Source organism: Nansenia antarctica (assembly GCF_963989245.1).
Source record: "Nansenia antarctica genome assembly, chromosome: 3".
NCBI lineage: Eukaryota > Metazoa > Chordata > Actinopteri > Argentiniformes > Microstomatidae > Nansenia > Nansenia antarctica.
This window is the reverse complement of record NC_137688.1, coordinates 39,794,917-39,813,274: the sequence shown is the minus strand read 5'-3', so window position 1 is coordinate 39,813,274 and position 18,358 is coordinate 39,794,917. Positions and strand designations below refer to the sequence as shown.

Below are 18,358 nucleotides of genomic sequence, written 5' to 3'. Positions count from 1 at the left end.
GACCCGTGATGAGAACCTAGAAAACGTCTTCAAACATGAAAATCAGGCTTACCCTCCATCACTCTCCAACTACGCTTGGGAAACAAGGCTGATCTGTTTAGTTGCCTAGAAAAGAGTATATGCTGCAGTGCCCCAGACAGTGCCACACAAAACAGAGTTCCAGACAGCAGCTTACAAAACAGTGGCCCAGACAGGGACAGTGGCCCAGTCAGGGACAGTGGCCCAGACAGAAACAGTGGCCCAGACAGAAACAGTGGCCCAGACAGAAACAGTGGCCCAGACAGAAACAGTGGCCCACACAGGGACAGTGGCCCAGACAGATACCGTGGCCCAGACAGAAACAGTGGCCCAGTCAGATACAGTGCTCCAGAAAGTGAAAGTGTCTTAGGAAACCATGCCTCAGACTGCGCTTCCCAAAACAGTGCCCCAGACAGTGAGGTCCAAATACTAGATGGGTCAGCAGTCATCAACATGTTGAAACCAGGCATAGCTAAAACCTTCAATGAGTTTTCCAGCAAGATCTTTACAGATTATATAAAAGGGAAACTTGAAAGTGTCAACAGAGTGGATGTGGTGTGGGACTGCTAAGCAAACAGCTTAAAGTCCCAGACAAGACAGAACAGGCACAAGACAGGAACAGGCACAAGAACAAGAGTGAATGGAAAAAACAAGATACCAACCAACTGGAAAGGCTTCCTGAGAGTGGATGAAAACGAAACAGAACTCTTTCACTTCCTGACCAGGAACTTTGTGGAAATGTCAACTACCAAACAAGTTGTTTCCACGTACAGACCCAATGTTCTGTCAACTTATCCACTAGACACACATCATCCTTCTCCTTGCACACATGAGGAGGCAGATACAAGGATGCTAAAGATGCTAAAAGATCACCCTGCGCATTTACAACCAGGGGCAAGAAGGCAGCATGGGACACCTGGAGCACTTCTCCGCTACAATCGCACCAGCAGCCAACTCAACAACGATGAAGCCCGTCTTGAGTTATTCGCTAAGAAAGGAAGGGGAACGGAGAAAATCCCCCCAACAAAGGATGCATTGGTGCAGCACCTAAAAGAGCAGTGTACCAAGGAGGACACTATTGGGGACAAACACTTGTGGTTGCACTTAAGATGCCAAAGTGGTGGTGATGGAGGCTTTGGGTTGGGCCTTCAACTCCTTTCCACGATCCAACTCCTTTCCACCACCGCGCCACCTACTCATGCCCAAATCCAAGACCCTACCAAGGATCTCCTACCCCTTTCCATCTCCACCCAATCCCATGGACAGACCTCTTCCAACACTCTTGAACTCAGACACAAGGACTCCCTTAAAGACTCTGATTTGGCATAGTCCCGCACATACACGTACAACACGTCCTCCATTTACATTTTGCACCACACATAGCTTTTGCACCACAGACTCTTGGTATACACTAACATAGCCTAGCACACACTCCATTTCATTCCATCTAGGCACCCACACACTATACACTAGTTTAGGTTTAGTTAGTCTTAGATAGGGTCTTTTTATTTTTAATAAACGTCCTTAAACTTGTTCCCTTGTCCCAGTGTGTCTGCTTCTGTGATCCCTGGCACATTATGAGGTCTGAGGTCACCACTAACTATTCACCTGAACACTTTATGATGTTCTATAGAGGTAGTCATCATATTTTCGGTGTTATCATGTTTGGTTCAGGAGATAGGAAGCAAAATACCCAATTCGACTACGGCGGAAAGGAAAATGGCCACCACGACCACTAGGAGACATTTTTTGTGAGGGCTCCACGTCTGAAAATGTTCAGGACCCCAAACTGTACAAATGTCCAAGTTTCATGCTTTTATGAAAAAGTAAAAAAAAAAAAAAACATATTACCTGGACTGTTAGGCTATAAGTTTGATGAATGTGAAGAGAGATACATTTTTTTCTCATTGTTAAGGTCTCTAGGCACAGAAGGAGGTTGACACAGAAGAAGTGTTCAATGAGAGCATTTTATTTCGCTTGCAGTTGCTCAGCGTACGTCACTGACGTGCTGGTAGATTTCTTTTCAAAATAATAAACACGAGCAATAATAAATAATAATGCTGCGGCATCGGCTCCCCTTCCGGAACTCGCTCACTGGATCCCCCTTTCGGGTTCTGCGCACTCCTACTGTCACAGGTTCTCCCTGCCTCCTTCTCTCTCCCAGGGGAACAAACACACACAGGTTAAATAGACCAGTTGGATAACGAGTCTGATTACTGACACCTGTCCATAATCAGCCCGTCATCCATCCCCCACCACAGTCTGGCTCCCTCTGCAGGCCAGAACGCGCCATGCTCCCCACCCTCATATACTGTACTATATAATCAAGACATAAAGTATCATCATGACATAATAGTTCATTTAATGTTTACAGTAAACTGCAGTTTTGTCATCATTATTTCATTTACATTATTCAAACATTCTGGAGGACACGGCATCTTGATTTCATTAGCTTTGATTTACAGTTTATAAAATAAGAAACAACCATATAAAAATCATCACAAGCTACTTATATATTCATAAGAAAAACTCATTCTTACAAAGTTTATTAGATCCTGTCTCATTGTCAATAGTGTTACACCGTAACAAATCATCAGAGACAACGCGGTTTCCTTTCTTTGCAGACAATTGGGCAGGCACTGACTGGAAACAGAATCAATGTCTGGACCAGTAGATCTCTTTTGCCTGCGCCCGAGTGATATGTCTTCAACACAGTGTGTGCTGATCTGAACTTCATAGGTCTTATCAGAAGTCTTGTGGTTGGCCTCACAAGTAGACCTCTCCTCCTTGAGGTGCTGCCATCCCCACAGTATCTCATCCTCAGTGTAGGAGGTCCTCACATGAAAGGCAGTGCCTGAGAAAAAATATGCAGATTTATATGAAATACACTGCAGTGACATTCATCTAAGATGAGGAAAGCTGTTCTTTGTTCCCAGAAATCAGGCAACGGCTTTAATTGAATTTAATTGAACTATCTGAATATGTATGTCACGTACAATTGTCAAATACAATTCACAACAATCTGCTTGGGGAAAAGCCCTTCACAGTGTTCTCTTTGTGTTAGGATTGGACTATCCAAAACATCTATACTGTCACCACCATAGTATACAAACCTGAGTCTTGGACTGCTCCATTAACCATGACAACAATTTCAAAGTTCTCCTTGTGGAAAGAGTCAGTGCTGATACCCCAAAGGGGGCTGTGTCTGAGGCTCCACTGTGAACAACCTGGCTCCTCCTGAGTTTGTCACCCAGATCGATCTCCCTCTGCTCCAGCGGGAGGAACTCTCCCTCTTTGGTGTGGTGAGATTGGATCAGCTTTGCTCTTATCGCAGCCACCAGCATGTGTGTCTCTTTCAGCGTCCTGACGTCGAACGTCAGCCATAGTCTCTCATCCCTCTTGGAGACCACACAGTACTGGCTGAACAGCAAAGAGGGGAGCTTTCTCTTAGGCATGGAGAGCTTGGCCAGAATGCACCCCACCAAGAGTGCATCTAGAAAGGATTCAAAAATGGACTGAGCCATCATGAGCACTAACCCATCCACACAGCTGGCTGTGACCACCTTAGAGCCATAGCCATTGATAATCTGATTATCCACAGACGCGGCAGAGTGGAAACTCTTAACTTTCTCAAAGCAGGGCTGCCATTGTGGGCCCCATGTGTGCCTCATTGCCACGCAACCATGAATCTAGGAAGTAGAGTTCTGAAAAAGCTGTCCAGGTCACAATGTAGCACAGGGTAAAGACAAACAGTATCCATCTGTACTTCAGATACACTATGGCTACGTTCACACTGCTGGTCTTGATGCTCAATTCCGATTTTTTACACAGATCTGATTCTTTTGTTTGGCAGTTCACATTACTTTTAAAATGTGACCTATATTTGACCTAGACCTGCATTGACTCCCGTGTTAACATTCCACGGCCCTGAACAGACCTGCATGTACAGAAGGACAGCGCACTGTTTACAATAATAATAATACATTAGACTTATATAGCGCTTTTCTAGACACTCAAAGACGCTTTACAAACTGAAAAGATCGAGTAGTAAAATAAAAAGAAACAAAAAAATAAATAAAAAGAAAGTATAGGGGTCTAATTAATTTGTAGATTACTAAATCAAAATCTAAGTGTCTTTGTAGGATACAGGTCTACTCTGTATACTGCAAGTATATCTAGATGTATGATATATATGAAAACATGATAACATCTAAATGACAATTTAGACGGGGGCGCGTTGCTAAATATCAGATATGTATCCAATGTAATACCACCTCTGAACGCGACCCAGGTCGGATTTAAAAAAGTCAGATTTCATGTGACTTGCGCTGTTCCCACGGTCATGCATAAATCAGACCTGAGTCGGATTTGGGTCACATTTCCCTGCAGTGTGAACGTAGCCTAAGGGGGTTATGAGGTCAAGCATAAAGTTGCTCTTTTCATAATGGGAGCCTTGACACAAACCATCCTTAGTGAAATAGCGCTGGTACTGTCAACAGTTGGAGCTGGCACGACGCTTAAGATCTCTTCGCTCGCTCTATCGAAAGTCTGTCGCTTGATAGAGCGAGAGGCCTTTTTGAATGTCAGCCTACTTCTCCCGCATCTGGGGCCTTTCCTAGAGTTCCAGAATGTTTTGTGTTATAACCGGAGCAGCTTACAGACCTTAGGCCTTGTCTTCCTCTGTGTTGTGAGTAGTAGCTTCTCTGATTGACAGGTAGAGGGCTATGCCTACTGCTGTTGGTTCGAGGCAGCCCCACACCAAGCCCCAGCCTCAGTCTCAGCGAGAGAGGCAGAGGCAATATAGCATGGCAGACAGCCATTGCATCATAGTGACCTCTTCTGGTGATCCTGGAGACTTTTTTGGGATCAGCCTGCAATCAAGACATCAAGATTCTAACTACAGAAAAACATGCCATTTCATATCTTTATACAAAACTGAAATGTGTAGATACATATAGACAATACAAACTGTCCTACTGTCTGACCGTTCGCAGGTATGGGCTGTGACGACGGGAGGCTCGGTTTCTGATGTTCTTCCTTGGGTAAGTCTGAGTCCCGTAGCTGCCATCATCCCCATACAGTGTCAGGCTGTTAGAGATAACAGTGGAGAGCATGGCTGGAACACTCCTCTGTGTAAATCCAACCAGCGGCTAACACCTGAGGGACAGAGGAGTAGGCTAACTCTTAAGAGGGACTAGAATGTATAGTGTGGTCACAATGAATGAATGAATGAATGAATGAATGGACTTTATTGTCATTGCTACAGTAAAGGTACCAAACAACGAAATTTAGGAGGGGTGGCTCCCCTGGTGTTAGGAAAGAGAAAAATAAAATAAAAATCACAAGAAGGGAAGGAGCTGGTTTACATAAATAAAGGCTATGTACACAATCCACTGTACTATACTGTACAGATAGACGACTAGGGTTGTCATATTGCACAATAGTATTGTTTCACGTTATTTAAAGTGTCACAGTTTGCAGGCTTGAAATGTACATGTTTGTGCCTCAGCACTACACCTGATTTTTTTCAGTCCAGCAGCTGCCATACAATCCGTCCAGACTGTCCAGGGCCCAGAACTTAGGTCTTTGCTGTGTTCAGGGCCTGGACGGCCCTGTGGTAGAAGCTGTTCTTCAGTCTGTTTGTCTTAGCGGCCAGGGTCCTGAATCGCCTTTTCGAGGGCAGCCTGGTAAAGTGTACGTGCCCAGGGTGGGTCGGGTCCCTGGAGATCTTGGAGGCCTTCCTGAGACAGCGTGTGTTGTACAGCTCTTCCAGAGAGGGGAGAGGGGCGCCGGTGATCTTCTGTGCTGTTCTCACGACTCTCTGTAGCGCATTTCTCTCCGCTGTTGTGCAGCTGGAGAACCAGTTACAGATGCCGTAGGTAAGGATGCTCTCCACTGCGCCGCGGTAAAAGGTCACCAGTATCTCCTGCTTGCTGTGTTCCTTCCTGAGGCATCTCAGGGTGTATAGCCGCTGTTGTGCCTTCTTGATGGTGCCTTTTGTGTTGTCCTTCCAGGTCAGGTCATCCCGCATGTGATGTCCCAGGAATCGGAGGGTTGAGACTCTCTCCACGCTCTCTCCGTCGATGAGCAGGGGCTGGATCTCGGACTTTTTCCTCCTGAAGTCTACGATGATTTCCTGGGTCTTTGACTTGTTCAGCAGCAGGTTGTTAACCTTGCACAGCTTGCTCAGTTGCTCTACCTCATCCCTGTACGCCGCCTCGTCCCCCCCCGAGATACATCCCACCACGGTGGTGTCGTCTGCAAACTTTACGATGTAGTTGCTGGGGTGGACGGGGGTGAAGTCGTAGGTGTAGAGGTTGTTGAGGATGGGGCTTAGCACGCAGCCCTCGGGGGACCCAGTGCTGAGGCTGAGGGCTGTGGAGGTGTGGGGGCCCACCCGCACCCTCTGGGGGCGGTCGGTCAGGAAGTCCTTGATCCACGCACATATAGAGTGTGTTAGACCCAGGTCTAGTAGTTTGGTCACTAGCCTGACTGGAAGGATGGTGTTGAAGGCGGAGCTGAAGTCCACGAAGAGCAGTCTCGCGTAGCTGTTTCCCCTCTCCAGGTGGGATAGAGTGGCGTGGAGAGTCGTCGCGATGGCGTCCTCTGTGGACCTGTGGGCTCTGTAGGCGAACTGGTATGGATCCAGGTTGGGCGGGAGGCGTGTGAGTATGTGGGCCCGGACTAGTTTCTCGAAGCACTTCATGATGATTGGTGTGAGTGCCACCGGGCGGTAGTCGTTTAGGCAGCTCACCGTGCTTTTCTTCGGGACTGGGATGATAGTTGAGGTTTTCAGGCAGGGTGGGACGGTGGCCTGGGACAGGGACTGGTTAAAGATGTTGGTGAAAATCCCGGCCAGCTGGTCGGCGCAGTCTCTCAGCACCCGTCCCAGGACGCCATCCGGCCCCGAGGCTTTCCTGGGGTCCACCGCCTTCAGTACGCGTCTCACTTCATGCTCTGTGAGGGTGAGGCTGCTGAGAGCTGGAGAGAGTGGTGTTTGTGTTGCGGTTACCTCCGTTCGCCCCTCGTCGAATCGGGCGTAGAAGGTGTTCAGCTTTCCCGCCAGCAGGGGGTCGTCCTCTGCGGCTGTGAGCCTGTTGGCTCTGAAGTTTGTCATCTGCTGAACCCCCTGCCACATCCGCCTGGAGTCGTTGCTCAGGAGGCATTCCTCAATCTTCTCTCTGTGCTCTGCCTTGGCCGCTTTGATTCCGCGCTTTAGGTTGGCCCTGGTGGAGCTGTACAGCGGTGTGCTCTTCCCTGCGAAGAAGGCGTTGTCCCTCTCGTTGATCAGTTTTTGGACCTTCCCAGTCATCCATGGCTTCGTGTTGGGGTAGACCCGGACCCGTTTGTCCACGGTGACTGAGTTGGTGCAGTTCACTATGTGGTTCAGAACCGACGACGTGTACTGTTCCAGGTCCTCATGCTCATATTCCTGCCATAGGGTTTCATTTAGGCAGATCTGCAGTGGAGCGGACCCTTCTGGCCAGGTTCTGACAGTCTTAGTGGTGATGGGAGCACTTTTCCCCATGGTAGTGTATGCAGGGATCAGGAGGATTGACACATGGTCAGACATGCCTAGATGAGCTAGCGGACTAGCCTTGTAAGCACGTTTGATGTTGGTGTATACCTTGTCCAGTGTATTTCCTCCTCTTGTTGCACATTTCACATGCTGATAGAACTTGGGTAGTACTGCCTTCAGGTCGACATGATTGAAATCTCCTCCTATGATGTGAATAGCCTGTGGATCAGTGCTTTGTTGGCCACTGATGACGTCATATAGCCGCGCCAATGCTAGGCTGCCGTCCGCGCTAGGCGCTATGTACACACATGTTATAAACACCGCGTTAAACTCCCTCGGGAGGTATGTGGGTCGGCATTTAACAGTCAAGTATTCCAGGTCTGGGGAGCAGTGGCTACTTACAGTTTTCGTGTTTAAGCACCAGCTATCCTTCGTCGATATTATGATCCCACCCCCTCTTGACTTGCCGCTAAGCTGCGTTCGGTCAGCGCGATGTAGGGTCCGTCCCTCCAAGCTAACAGCTGAGTCCACAATAGTGTCATTTAGCCAGGTTTCGGTCAGAATAATCACACAGCTATCCCCCACAATGTTGTTTTTAGCAACCTGTAGTCTCAGTTCATCCATCTTGTTCGTCAGGGACCTGACGTTGGAAAGGAAAATACTCGGTAAAGCAGGTTTGTCAGGGCTACGTCTTAGCCTTGCTAACAGGCCTCCCCGGCGGCCCCGTCGTTTCCTACGGTCTCGCCGCCGGCGTTTACGCCTCAGGGAGGGGACTAAGTACCAAGGTTCTCCCGGTACACGGGCGATCTCGTCGTATATCCTGTGTTGCTTCAGAAACTCCGCTGTAACTGTTTTATCGTTTTGCGTGCCGACTTCTAATAAGTCGAGCCTGCTGTAGGTACTATTTACACAACTGTTCCCTATAAGTACTAAAATAAAAGTGTACATACAAATGTACTTAAAAACACAAAGAAACACCAGTGTAGAAGCCACTCCGGCCGCAGCGTCCAATGCACCTTGACATATTGTTATAACTGTGTATTTACTTCTATGAGTACAGTGTATACGTATTGTAATGGATAATAATAATAATAATAATAGCCTAATAATAATAATAATAATAGCCTAATAATAATAATAATTTTTAAAAATCTCTTCTGTACTCACACTGTTATGGTTAAGGTTGGGGTAAGGGCTCAGAGGGTATCTCATCAAATTATCTCATTGAATATCATCAGATTAAGAATTCACAAAGGTATGGTACCAGTCAGATACCTGTCATTCATACTAAGGTATGAGTTTATAATAACAGGCACTGTACAGTCTCTCCAGAAAAACACGATTCTACGATCGCATAATCCAATGCCTAATCAGCTAAATGGCGCATGATTATGCAAGGTCACATAATTCAAGAAATGGCAAATATTCACTGCAATATAAATAAATAATAGAGCGCGTTCTTTCCCGAACGTTGCTTCTGGTTCGGTCGATCTCGATAGGAGAAACGGATCGAGATATCCAAACATACAACAGTTAGTTCCGACCAAGTAATTTGATTGGACAAGAGGCATTCCATGAGTTACGATATAGTATAACAGCACTGGGACTTTTAACTATTATGTAGCACTCCGCCGCACAGGTGTTCTATTAAATGACCGTTAATTAGACTACATTAGCCAATCAGCGAGCAAAGCAAAACCCTCCGTTTTTAAATCCTCAATTTTGGCCGCCATTGGCTAAAAGCTTTAATTTGGCTCTACAAGTGTTAATATGTCATTTTATGAAGTTTTAATATGTTTTCAGGCGAGAAAGTAGCCATATATATTCCCAAAATGTGTCCGGTTTATCAAAATAACCCGTTTATATATCTGATCTGACGTTTTATTCCCCACTTCTGTGGGAAACTTCGCTAGCAACATTACGTTGCTAAGATAGTCTGGTTTCCCCTGCTTCAGCAGGCTACTTTATCTCCGCTGAGGTAACGACGGTTAGCTACGAGTTATGGCCTTTTTCCATCAGCAGCCCAGCCCAGGTCGGGTCGGGTCAGGTCGGGTCACTTTAGCCCGCTTTTGATCAGTTCTGGTTTTCCATTATACACAACCGACCCGGACTAGTAGGAGGAGTAGGCGATAGTAGGCGGAGTTACGCGTCATAACATTCACGAGACACAACACAGCAACAATAGCAGAATGGAGGAACTTGCAACTATCCTATGCCTTCCCTCGGCATGTGGTATATTATTAACCGTGGTTTTTTTGAGAGAAAAGAGAGAAGACAGAAGAGCGAAGACCGAAGGAAGGATACTCGAAAGAGGAATGCTGAAAAGAGAAAGAAACGTATGTGGGCTATCGTAAGGAGATGGCTACTATTTTACCTCACTGACTGTAGCATCATTGTTATGTTCAGCATAGAGATGGCTACTGCCTGATTGTCTGCATGTTTGAATCATTTCTATTGGATTTTGTTCTACACATATGTTGTTCTACACATAATAAAGACATGTTTTTTGAACCCTTAAAACCACTGCCTTCACTTGTCTGCTTTATGAACTGTAGTATCATTGTGTGCTGTGTTATTCACAGACAAACACGGTGCCGTTTGCGGGTTAATAACTTCGGTTTACCGGGGGTTAGGATACCAATTCAAACGTGTCCGGAAAGAGGAGAAGCCAGGGAATCCAAAAGTGTTTGAATGGAGTCGATCCTCCACTCCTATCACCGTGGACACAGCGCGGAGCGAATTCTCTGTTAAAACCGGCATTTGAGGGCTCAAAAGGTGGTTAAGGGCTCAAAATGACCGTAGACCGATGGTGAAGTTAGCAAAGGAGTATTGTGTTTGTACCACCTCCACAGCCGGTGTTATTCACGGACAAAGACGGTGCATAATAGCGATTTTTGTGTTGTGCTTGTTGTAAATAAAAGTTCTATGATTCATTGAAATGACATTAAACTAAGATAATACGATGGTCAGCATAATTTTTCGAATCTTTATTAATAAGCTATTACAGAAACTGTAGTGACATTTTCCAAGAGTGAATGTGGTATTTCAAGATGGCGGTTAGTGAAGAAATCTATGGGATGGGACATGGGATGACGATTTCCATTGACCAATCAACGGTGTGCAGCGTCACACGTCACACGCAGCCTGGCAAAAAGATCCAAAATGTAGACCCTGGACTCGATGTGGAGCTAAAGAAGCGAGCCGAACCGAGCTGACGGGACCTGGGCCGACAAATGGAAAAGGAAAAAGAAGCAGGCCAAAGCGGGCTGGCCTGCTTTGGCCCTGTAATGGAAAAGCGGCATTAGGGTTAGTTTGTACTTAGTAAGAAGTGGTGCAACCGACCCCAGTTGAACAGTCCCGTTGCGGAACTATTTTTTCTTGACGGAACCAAAATAAATGATTAAATAAACAAACAAATCATAATCTGTTGTCACTTATTACTGCTAACTAATAAATTGCGCTGTAGAACTGTTGTATAAAAGCAATATCACACTCGAGGTCGTGTGTTATACTGAATATCAGCACGGCTGTAATTGTCTTCGGTATTCGGCCTGCGGCCTCGTACCTATGACCGAATCACAGCCGTGCTGATATTCAGTATAACACACCCCCTCTCATGTGATATTGCTTAATTAATATAAGAACAGTTAGTTCCGACTAAGTAATTTGATTGGACAAGAGGCATTCCATGAGTGCCGATATACAGTATAACAGCACTGGGGCTTATATGTATCACTCCGCCGCACAGGTGTTCTTCTAAATGACTGTTAATTAGACTACATGTTTGTGTTCAGGTTACTAGGCAACACGCAACAGTCCAGTTGAAGTTCAGTTGCGGAACTATTTTTTGTTGGCGGAGCCAAAATAAATGATTAAATAAACAAACAAATGTTAATCTGTTGTTGCTTATTACTGTTAACTAATAAATAGCGCTGTAGAACTGTTGTATAAAAGCAATATCACACTTGAGGTCGTGCTGTTATACTGAATATCAACGGCCTGCGGCCTTGTACCTACGACCGAATCACAGCCGTGCTGTGATATTGCTTAATTAGCTATATCTCTGCCATTGTCATATTGTCAGTTTGGTGCAGTTTGGTGACGATAGCACCGCGGGAAGTGATATTAAGGTAGCTCGGCGGCAATAGCTCCGCTGCATTTTTGTGCAGCTTTTTTCAATATTCGCAAATTCCCGCATTTTCATCGCATAAAATCACCAAAATGATCGCATATTCTATTGCATAATCAAGGATTTCTGCCCGCATAATCAAGGAAAACACTCCGCGTTTTTTGGGAGGGACTGACTGATGTGGTTGCATTGCATACAGTGGTGTGTTGGGATTATAGTGGTTTGTCAAGTGTTTGACAGTATGAAAATAAAGCTGCCATCTTCTTGTTTGTGTCTTCTTGTAAAGCCTAATGTGTAATGTGTGAGGGCGGGTAAGAGCAGGGACAAGCCGGTCCAGATGGTTTGTAATGTGGTTTGCTTTAGCTGCCCACCACGCTCTCATTAATTAAACAGAAGAGATTACATTAGCACTAGCTCTTAATCAATCCAGTACGATTCAGAGCATGAGGAGATTAACGGGGAGATAATCATTTTTGCACATTTTGTAACTAAATATAGCACTACCTTTTATCTTTCTGAAATAGCTCTATTACATTTGGCATATCTCATTCTCATCAAACAAATTGGACGGGTGAGACATTATAGTGTGTCAACACAGTTGTAATTTTAGTATTTTAAAATTCTAAATATGGTAGCATCGCCTTACACTTGTTATGGTGTTGAAAACACATACAGTAGTAAACAGGAATTTATTGAGGTAGTTATAATGAAGTAATTGTATAGCAGCACAGCTACAGTTCTATCGACAAAATTCTCACTGGATTTTTTTTTAAATAACATGGATCAACAAAACAATTACCTGACACTACTATGTGTCCAGAACTACTAAATAGACAAAAGGAAATACTGGTACATAATGAGAAGAGAAACATTAAAAGCAACAACATGACAAGAGACAAAAGGGATATAGAAAGTTTTGTTTAGGTCTTACAGTATATGACAAGAAGAAAGACAGAATACAACATTGTTACAGCCTATATCCACACATCACAAAAACTGATACAAAAGAGATAACAGAAAAAAATGAAAAATACCAATATACTCTATAGCCAACAGCAAACAGTACCTGTGATGAATATCTCTGTCTTGTTAATAGCAAGTAGTGTATGATAGCAGTGTCATTCTGCGTCGATCTGGTGGACATGGTCGTCTAGTTTACTGTATATGACAAGAGGGGCAGACAGGCAGTGACTTATCCTTCTCCACATCTGTAGTCCAATACACCACAGCTGTCAGTCTAGCGGAGTGCCACCGAGGGTCACCAGAGTGCATGAGATGACTCCAGAGTCCAGCTGGAAGTAGTAGGGTCCAAAACCAAAATTCTGTGACCACTCTCTGGCTAACATGTTTTGATGATTGATTTGACATCTAGGGACCTTTTATTATTATTTTTTGCCTCCAGTTCCCTCCCAAAAATCCCGGGTTTTTTTGCGAGAGGGCCAAATCCAAAATACCTGTAGGCGAGACATGGCAGGTGAATAGGGTAAAAATGTTAACTAATAGATATCACTATGAAACTTCCCCAGTTAATCACTTACATTAAGAACATTATTTTTTGTATTACACGTTTTCTGAAATTGTTTGTTTAAATACGCAAATGAGGTGTTACCTAATTAAATATGCACAAAACGATGCACTTCATATTGTTGACATAATTAGAGTCAAAGGCTTGATTAATTTGTCAAAGCCAAGCATTTTAAGAGGAGGCTGCGCTGCTTGTGGCTCATGAGTCAGCTGGTAAAGGGGAGGCTCATGGTCGCTGCTGAGATGAGGGAGAACCTTGACATTCTGAGAAATTGTTTACTCTGATGGCTCTCATTGCACCCACTTGTCAACACAACAACCGATGAACTACATATTTGACCAGTCTGAGGCTGACACCATCCTCTTCTCTGCTTACGCAGTTCTGCGTGAGTCAGGCTACAGTGGCCCTGTTGTCATAGATGCAGCTGACACCGATGCCTATGTCACAGCAGCGGCCATCTCACAACAGTTGCCGGGTATGCTCTATATCAAGAGAAAGCAGGAGATAATTTTATGCCATGGCCTGGTGACTGAGGAGATGGCAGACTGTATTGTGCAGCTACATTGTATTACAGTCTGTGATGCCAACTCAGGCTTCTATGGCACAGGGAAATTGTTGGTGTATGACAAGCTGGCTAAGAGCCCTGTGGCAAGACGGCAACTCACGGTGTGGAGATAGCCTTCACCTTGAGGAGGAGGTGGTAGAGGAGCTCTTCCAGTTCACACGACATGTCATCTATGGCAACAAAAAGAGCAGCACCATGGCTGAGGCCCGTGCCGAGAAGTGGAAGAGAATGATAAACGTAATTCTTCCGGCTCCCTCCAGATGCAGATAGCCTACGCCAACACTGTCTCCGTGCCAACTACTTGGCATATCTAGTGCGCCACCCCTCCCTGAAGCACCACCCCTCGCCACTCGGACATGGCTGGGAGCTGGTCACTGTCGCCCTGTCCACCACACACAACCTGCTCTCCCGATGAACCTACCTGCACCAGGGCCAGTTGAAGACAAGGAGGAAGATGAGAGTGAGGAGGGAGATGAGGAGGAGGGAGAGGGGGATTCAGAAACTAGTGAGGCGGAAGGTTCTGATTAAGAGTTAACATTATGTTTAAAGTGGTTCAATTGTTCTGTTGTAACTATTCAAGTTACACATTCATAATAGTTGATACCATGGTGGCAACTAACAGGCAACCAATTTGACAAATAATTTAATCAAGCCTTTGACTCTTACATGTCAACAAGATGAAACAAGAAATGTTAACCTGGCTTTAGCCAATGTTTAGATTTATGTTCTTGAATGTTATGCAAATGAGCGCATATTTGATTAGGTAACGCCTCATTTGCATATTTAAACATACAGTTTCAGAACACTTGTAATACAAAAAATAATTGTGTTAATGTAAGTGATTAACTGGGGAAGTTTCATAGTGATATCTATTAGTTAACATGTTTACCCTATTCACCTGTTATGTCTCGCCTACAGGTATTTTGGATTTGGCCCTCTGGCAAAAAACCCTGGGATTTTTGGGAGGGACCTGGAGGCTACATTTTGTATAAAAGGTCCCTAGAAGTCGAATCAATCATCAAAACATGTTAGCCAGAGAGTGGTCACAGAATTTTGGTTTTGGTTTTGGAGACAAGAAAACTGAGAAGACTTGTGACAGTAACATTTTATAATAACCTTTTATGTAAATTAAATAAATGTTTAAACGTCTACATTGCTTAGTACATTATTGCTTACTTACGTTCATTAACACATATGATGCATCTTACTGTATTTACAATGCTTAACTAATTCTAAATGTGTGTAATGCTTAGAAACATTTGCAAATGTTAATAAATGGAACACTCATTTATTAACAATATTTTTTATATATCATTTAAATAGTTAATCAAAGCTTACTCATGGTAATGATTATAAGTGTTGCCCAGTAGGAATAGCAATGATTTGGGTAGTTGCAAGCCATTCAAACATTGAGTTCAGTTCCAGTAATTGACTCACAAATGGCAGTGTAAAATAGTTAATCATTTTATTCTTTTTTTTTCATCATGTCACAGAACACTGACGCTTACAGAGAGATGTGCCTGAATCCACACTGAGAAAACACTTGCACACACACAGTGTTACAAAGCTGTAATGAAGAAGGATTCTACACACACATGGCAAGAAGAACAACCCTGATTGGACACCAGGTCAAGCACTGAGCCGGTGCTGAGGTAGACGAACATTGACATACCTACATGATGATAATCACAACCCTCTAGTAGTACACTCCAAATAAAAATAACTTTTACTTTGTTACAACATAGTTCAAAGAAAAATCTTTTTTTAAAAAGTGCTCTGTTACTTTTGGTCCACCATGGAGATCGATCATTATTAGTGCATGTACAAGTAGAATAGATAGTACAGTGAAGATGTGTTGGTGCTTTGCATCGTTACCATGGCACTGAGTGTTGGCTGTTTGTTCTAGAAGGCCATGGTGATGTCATATACCAAATGTCCTGCTTTACAAAAACAAAATTTTCTTTCTTTCATTTGAATCTCACAATCCAAATTTCAAAGTCATCTTAACTCGTTATTTTTTTCAGTGAATCCGACTTTTTAGTAGAAATTGCCTAAAGGTGTCTGCAGCATATTATCATAGTCACAGGCAATTATCTTCATTCAAATTGCAATATTTAGACAATTGGATTGACAGCATCATGACAATGAAATTCAGTCCTTCACTAACAATTAACAAACACCCAGAAACAACGATCAGTACAACATACTGTATTCATGTATTCAAGAACATCAATGCTCAATTTATAAAAGAGGCACAAGGGAGGGGTCTTACTCAAATCAGAGACTTATAAAACAGACACGTTAATCAGATGTTCTGAAATCATAACAAATGTAAACAGATTGCAAATCACTGTAATACAAAAATACAACATTTTTTTAAACCGGAGAAGCCCTCGCTAGGCTCTTGTTAAGGAATAAGACACAAAATAACATTTTGTACATTACAGTACAGCAACAAACACCACAACTGACGACAACCTGCTTAGTGATTCCACTTTATAGAATAATCTTTTCACATTTAGTAAAAAAGACAACACTTTCATTCACATTTCTTTCATTTCGTCACGTAGAAAATTCAGATACTGCATTAAGCAGACCTTTTATAATTCTTCTAATTAAAAAAAAAAACGACACATAAAAGCCACTTTGCAGACTTTAACATTTTTTTCTCCACATAGGAAATCAACCAAACCGATTTTATGAATTAATTCTACAAACATATCAAACCACTTCAGCAACATGAAAGGAAGTTTGAAGGTAAAGCTATGGATGACGGAACTTTATAATCACAATGAGATACACCAGTAGGCCTACAAATAAATGGGCTATTGCCTCTGTGCAAAGTGAAGATTGTGGAGGTAGCGCTTATGCTAATAACAAAACACTCTTGAGAGGCTGGGCGATAAAACCAACACCTATTTGGTAACAGAATGCATGACATAAATAGCAAAATATGTTACACTTTAAAGGCCTGTTTCACTCTAAAAGAGCATTTATTTTATGTGATTAACCACATCCAATCCATAAGACGCTTTTAAAACATTTTCACCAAGTATTTAGAAACTTGCAGCAGCCACACTTTCCAATAATGTAAATGGTTTGGATCTAATTTATGGCCAGAACCTGGATACAAACTTAAAAAGTGTCTTGTGTATTGACTGGAATAAATGTAAGAGTTAATCACAGAAATTCGATTTTAGAATGAACTATCCCTTAAATGCCAGGGAGGCATCTTTCAGCAAACCACTGTAGAAGAAGAAATAATGACTCAGATAAAATCAAGCATATGAGGTCAAAACATTGAGGCCATTCAAGTAAAACATGCAAAAATAATAATGATTCAATAACAGAGAAATTATGTTAAGTTACAGGTAAAATAAGATGATAAATCACAACACAACTCTGGTTGCTTTCTAGTTCAACACTCTCTCACTGCTGCTACGGTAAGATCTTATTCCATATGATCAACACATACCCATATGCTGTTTTGAGCATCTTGAGATTTTTTTTAATCAAACCACATAAAGTACAGAGGACATAGGACATAGCAAAAGACAGCCTGTATGTATGTGTGTGTGTGTGTGTGTGTGTGTGTGTGTGTGTGCATGTGCATGTGCATGTGCATGTGTGTGTGTGTGAGTGTATGAGTGTGTGTGCATGCACGCGCGCGCCTGTGTGTGTGTGCATGTGTGAGTGTGTGTGTGTGTGTGTGTGCATGTGTGAGTGTGTGGGGTGTGTGCGTGCCCCGTTGTGAGTGTTGATGTCCAAGTCCGGCTCAGACGTAGCAGATGTACAGGTAAGTCTTTTCTATCCTCCAGTCAGGCGGCACATCCTCAGGCCTGTGGGCCTTCATGTGTTTCTGCATGGCAGCCAGACTGGGGCTGAAGTCCTGGCATATGGTGCATTGGTAGGGCGACGCTCCGTTGTGAGTGCGCAGGTGTTTGATCATGGCAGAGTAGTCCCGAGACCGCTGGTGACACAGCTTACACTCAAATGGCTTCTCACCTGGAAAAGTACAAGCACACTCATAATAATACAATGAAATAAAAGATTGTAGCTTTACATTACAGATCGGAATTAGCGGGTAATATCATGGTAATAACCAATGGCTACATTAGTTGTTTCTATTGTGTTGTAACCTTGTACATCGTCTTAACCTCACAGCTTGGTATGTAGGCTACCTACCTACAGTAGGTAAACAGTAATAAGCTACCCAATGGGTATGTGTGTGTGTGTGTGTGTGTGTGTGTGTGTGTGTCTGTGTGTGTGTTCTGACCTGTGTGTATGCGGTAGTGGGTCTCCAGTTGGTGTTTGAGGCTGAACCTCTTCCCGCAGCCGTTGCACTCGTAAGGCTTCTCTCCTGTATGGATACGTTTATGTCCTCTCAATGTTCCATCGTCCCGGAAACAGCTCCCACAGAACTCACACTCAAATGGGTGGTCACCTGGAGACAGACACACACACCACAGTCATATGGGTGGTCACCTCGAGACAGACAGACACACCACAGTCAAATGGGTGGTCACCTGGAGACAGACAGACACACCACGGTGGTCACCTGAAGACAGACACACCACAGTCAAATGGGTGGTCACCTGGAGA

The 18,358-nt window shown here is 43.8% G+C and overlaps 1 protein-coding gene and 1 pseudogene across 2 annotated transcripts in view; both read right to left on the bottom strand.

Moving 5' to 3' along the window:
• Nucleotides 1-1,122: 1,122 nt before the first annotated feature.
• On the bottom strand, nucleotides 1,123-5,132 carry LOC308154076 (G protein-activated inward rectifier potassium channel 4-like; annotated as a pseudogene). The gene is made up of 5 exons: nucleotides 5,004-5,132; nucleotides 4,751-4,889; nucleotides 3,132-3,851; nucleotides 2,704-2,872; nucleotides 1,123-1,210 (listed from the first exon to the last, which is right to left on the bottom strand). The product of its transcript is annotated as a G protein-activated inward rectifier potassium channel 4-like (transcript).
• A 10,131-nt stretch (nucleotides 5,133-15,263) lies between these two features.
• The window catches only part of zbtb16b (zinc finger and BTB domain containing 16b), a gene marked incomplete at its 5' end in the record, with an annotated part of 21,245 nt that continues 18,150 nt past the window's right edge, over nucleotides 15,264-18,358 (bottom strand). Inside the window, 2 exons of the mRNA XM_080526528.1 lie at nucleotides 15,264-17,761; nucleotides 18,033-18,200. Coding sequence (XP_080382654.1) covers nucleotides 17,532-17,761; nucleotides 18,033-18,200 — 398 coding nt within the window. The 3' untranslated portion in view covers nucleotides 15,264-17,531. The remainder of the gene's footprint in view (nucleotides 17,762-18,032; nucleotides 18,201-18,358) is intronic.